The 4,415-nt window shown below is 39.4% G+C and overlaps 1 protein-coding gene across 1 annotated transcript in view; it reads left to right on the forward strand.

Moving 5' to 3' along the window:
• The window catches only part of LOC117178510 (acylglycerol kinase, mitochondrial), a 33,538-nt gene extending 29,760 nt beyond the window's left edge, over positions 1-3,778 (forward strand). The window contains exon 6 of the mRNA XM_033369937.1: positions 3,444-3,778. Coding sequence (XP_033225828.1) covers positions 3,444-3,778 — 335 coding nt within the window. The remainder of the gene's footprint in view (positions 1-3,443) is intronic.
• Positions 3,779-4,415: the final 637 nt, after the last annotated feature.

Raw genomic sequence — 4,415 nt, forward strand, 5'->3', positions numbered from 1 at the left:
ACAAGGAGCTGCTTCAGTGGACAAGCTTGCCCTTTGGCCTTTCCGCTGCCCCTCATATCTTCGCAACCATTTCAAACTGGATTGCAGAGCTTCTACGATCGCAAGGTATAAGGGTAGTCGTATACCTAGACGACTTTCTCCTCGTCTCTCAAGACAGGAGCAAACTAAAGACACAAATCCTCGAGGCAGTGAAACTGCTGGAATTTCTAGGCTGGAGAATCAATCGGGACGAATGCGTTCTGAACCCTGGTCAAAAGATCGAATTCTTGGACATTCTTTGGAATACCAGGAACAACCTCATGAACCTCCCGCAAAAGAAGGCTCAGAAGATTTTGGTGCTATCCCAAAGGTTCATCTCCCAAGGACACTGCTCATTGAAGGATCTTCAACGCCTACTAGGTCAGCTAAATTTTGCCAATTTCGTCATGCACAGAGAGCGACTTCATTGCCGCCACCTTCAAAGGTTCTTGACCAAATTCCGACAACACAGACCACGGCAGAAGCTCGTAGTTACTCCTCAGGTGATCCAGGAGCTGACGTGGTGGCAGACAGCCATATCTTCTTCTGCCCCTTTACACAAAGCACCCATAACGAACTTTCTCACAACCGACGCTGCAGATACAGGTTGGGGAGCCCAGCTCGACGATCTCCACATTTTCGGCCCATGGTCCGAGTCCCAGAAGAGCTGGCATTTCAACAAAAAAGAAATGTTCGCAGTTCACGCCGCTGTAGAAAGGATGTCTCTTCAACTTTGGAACACTCACATTCTACTGCAGACGGACAACCGCACTCTCATAGCTTATGTCCAGAAGGAAGGAGGCGCAAGGTCCCTCCAACTCCTGGACCAAACCTATCAACTTCTCAACACTCTGGACAGAAGCAACATCACCCACTCTGCGCTGTACCTACCAGGAAGATACAACGGTATTGCGGACCGACTATCGAAGGGAAAACCCCTCCCGGAGTGGCATCTGCTACCCAGGGCAACGAAGAGCATCTTCGCCAAATGGGGCGTTCCAGACGTCGATTTCTTCGCGTCAGCAAGGTCAGAAGTAGTCAAGCGATATGTATCGCCAAACCGCAACGATCGTCACGCCTTATTTATAGACGCCTTCAGTCAGCCTTGGCACTGCAAGCTCTGATGGCTCTTCCCACCACCCTGCCTCATACCCAGAGTCCTTACTCACCTAAACAAGTGCAAAGGACAATTCCTTCTAGTAGCGCCAAAGTGGGAACAGACCTTCTGGATGTCCGATTTATCGAGCAGGAGCAAGGAACCGCCACTAACGATTCAGAACTTAGAGAGCTCCCTGATCGACACAACCACGAACCAGCTTCCTCTGCAAGTGGAACGTCTCACACTACAGGTTTGGAGAATTGGGTGTGGCAGGACCTCGTTAGAGATTGGTCCCCTAAAGAACAAGAACTGATCCGAAATATCTGGAGACATTCAACTCTTGAGACATATAAGGCTCCGATCCGAAGATGGCTTCGCTGGTCTGAGAAGATGGGGGTGAACCCAAAATCTCCACAAGGTCAGAACGTGGCTAGATTTCTAGCGGACTTGTCAATTACCGAAGGCCTGTCCTATAACACAATTCTACCTCATAGAGCTGCCATAACTACCTTCTGCACTGGTGGACCTGCCTCAGACGCATCTACTGACTTCCTAGTTCGACAAACTCTCAAGGCTATCTCGATTGCTAAGCCTCGTGAGATCAAATCCCCTATCTGGGATGCTCGGATTCTTCTCAACTGGCTAGCTAAACCTACGGATACCTTATCTTTATTTGAGATTTCCAGACGGACAGCAACCCTACTCCTATTAGCTTCTGGACGGCGAATTCACGATCTGACACTTTTAAGAATGTCAAAAGACTACCTAGAGAATCGAGAAGATGATATAGTTATGTGGCCAACCTTCGGCTCTAAGACGGACCGAGCTTCTTTTAGACAATCGGGTTGGAGGATTTCCAAGCACCCGAATATCTGGCTATGTCCTATCACATGGATTAGGACAATGCTTAAAAGGGCACAGGAAAGAAGAAAAGATTCAAAAGTCGATGCTCTTTGCATAACCATCTATGGAGACGTTAAGCCTGCGTCTAGAACTGTCATCGCTAATTGGATCAGATCAGTCCTCAAGGAAGCCGGAATAGATGCCTCACCAGGAAGCATTCGTTCAGCGATAGCCTCACGAAGTTGGCTAGACGACCTCCCTGTCCAGGACATTCTAGACCGTGGTAACTGGAGGTACTCCGAAACCTTTAAAAAACATTATTACCGTGAAGTTTCAAATGACAATCAGCTCGATCCTAGTTTATCTTTTCCGAAGTTCACTCCTATTTAAAGAAATCCTATTTAAAGAAATGTTTACGAATCGCCTCAGTTAAGGTCAAGTTTAATATTTCTTCTTTACTTGTTTGCGTTATGGTTTACCCCCTTTTGTTCAACAATGTAGAATTCTATCAATAGACAATAATAAATATATATTTAAGTCTTTCTACGAAACTTATCAACCCTTTCAAATTATCACATAGCGTTGAGTTCACCAGTAGATAACAAACACGTCTCTCATAGGGATGCCGTGTATCGGCCGAAATGCTAGCGTTTTGAATTACAACAGAACGCATATTATGTGCGAGAAGCCGATACACGGCATCCCACTAAAGGGTCTTACTGGATGAGAGCCGCTATGAGGTAGACGGCGTTGCCGCACTTACCGGTGAACATTCAAGAGAGAGAAAGAGAGAGGGGGGACTGCGAGGCTAGAAAGAGATAGGAAGGTTAAGGCGGATACGCAATAGCTTCTCTCAAAGGGATGCCGTGTATCGGCTTCTCGCGCATAATACGCGTTTTGTTGTAATTCAAAACGCTAGCATTTTAAGTGAACAGCCAACTATTGTTGAAAATAAAAAAATTAAAATTCAGTGCGTTGTAAATGCAATATTTTAGACAGAAACGCAATCTGAATATAGTTTCAAATTAAATCAAATCATTTAATTGTGAATCTATTAATTTGAAATTATTTACAAATTAAAAATATTTTATACAATTTATATCAAATGTGTGAATCTGTTTAACTTCTAAGAGTTTGGAATTCTTAATCGTTTAATTCCTCAAATTCGCAATGAATAATATGTCTCAAATTATTTTTTTAAATTCTAAAACTTTTTAATTAATAACACTAGTCTTTAAATTTCAGAAAAAATTGTACATTTAATAATGCTATATTTTTGCAGTGATTTTTTGGATTGGTTTTCGAAGTTTGGTATATTTTTTTTTCGTATAAACACTGCCTTTTTTTAATAGTTCGGTTCATTGCACCTCAACTCTCAATTTTGATGCTTGTAATTTTTAATTTGGTTTCCAAACATGTTCTTTTAATTTGAAATTGGTACAAAAATGCAAAGTCACAATGAAAAATACATTTTCTATTTCAGGCTCTGATAACGTTGATTACAGCAAAGTGAATAACGAAAATTGTGGAATATACAAGGAAGTTCCAATTGCCTCGACAGAACTTCACATTACAACAAATAACGTTTTACTAAACGACGAGGAATCTGAACCCGGTGTGAAAGTAGAATTAGGACCAGCGACAGTAAGTTATACAGATTTTATCGCTGAAGGGTGTAAGCGAGTGGGTGGCAAAAAATCACAAGGAGAGCACATTATCAAAGCTAAAAATATCGAGCTTCATCCAGAAAAAGATGATTCTTTCGTAAGTATTATAAACTTTCATCAATTACCCAAAACAATGTCATTTTTAATTTAGGAAATTAAATTCCGAATAAATTAAAACTAAAATTCATCAAATTTGGACAACACATTCTTTAATAATTCCCCTTGCTCATTTTTTTATTCGAATGGTGGCGTTCATGCAATAATATACACTTTTAACATAGAATATTTCATAAACGCAATAAAACAGCATTTCACATAAAAATTTAATTTTCAAATTTATAAATGTATTACAAACAGAAAATATATTGTTTCTATAAAAGATGACTTTTTAACAAAATTCTTAAATTTTCAACAAATTAATTGAATTCTTAACATAATAGTCGAATATTCAACCTTAAAAGACAAATTCCCAACAAAAAAGTGTCATAGTATATATTTAAATCAAAATATAATGAAATAAGATTTTTCTCTCAAAAAATAAATAAAAGTTTATCTGAATTCTTGAACCTTCAAGTCAGAAGATAAATTGTCTCTACAAAAATTGAATTTTCAAACAAAAAATATTACTTTTCAGCAAAAAATTAATTTTCCACGAAACTAATGCATTCTTACCAAACAAAAATGAAATGTCAAATTAAAATAATTTTTTTTACCAAACAAGGTGAATTTTTAACTAAAAAATATCAATCTTGAAAAATGGAAAAGTTTCATTTTCCGTTTAAAAATGA

Source organism: Belonocnema kinseyi, chromosome 8 (assembly GCF_010883055.1).
Source record: "Belonocnema kinseyi isolate 2016_QV_RU_SX_M_011 chromosome 8, B_treatae_v1, whole genome shotgun sequence".
Lineage (NCBI taxonomy): Eukaryota > Metazoa > Arthropoda > Insecta > Hymenoptera > Cynipidae > Belonocnema > Belonocnema kinseyi.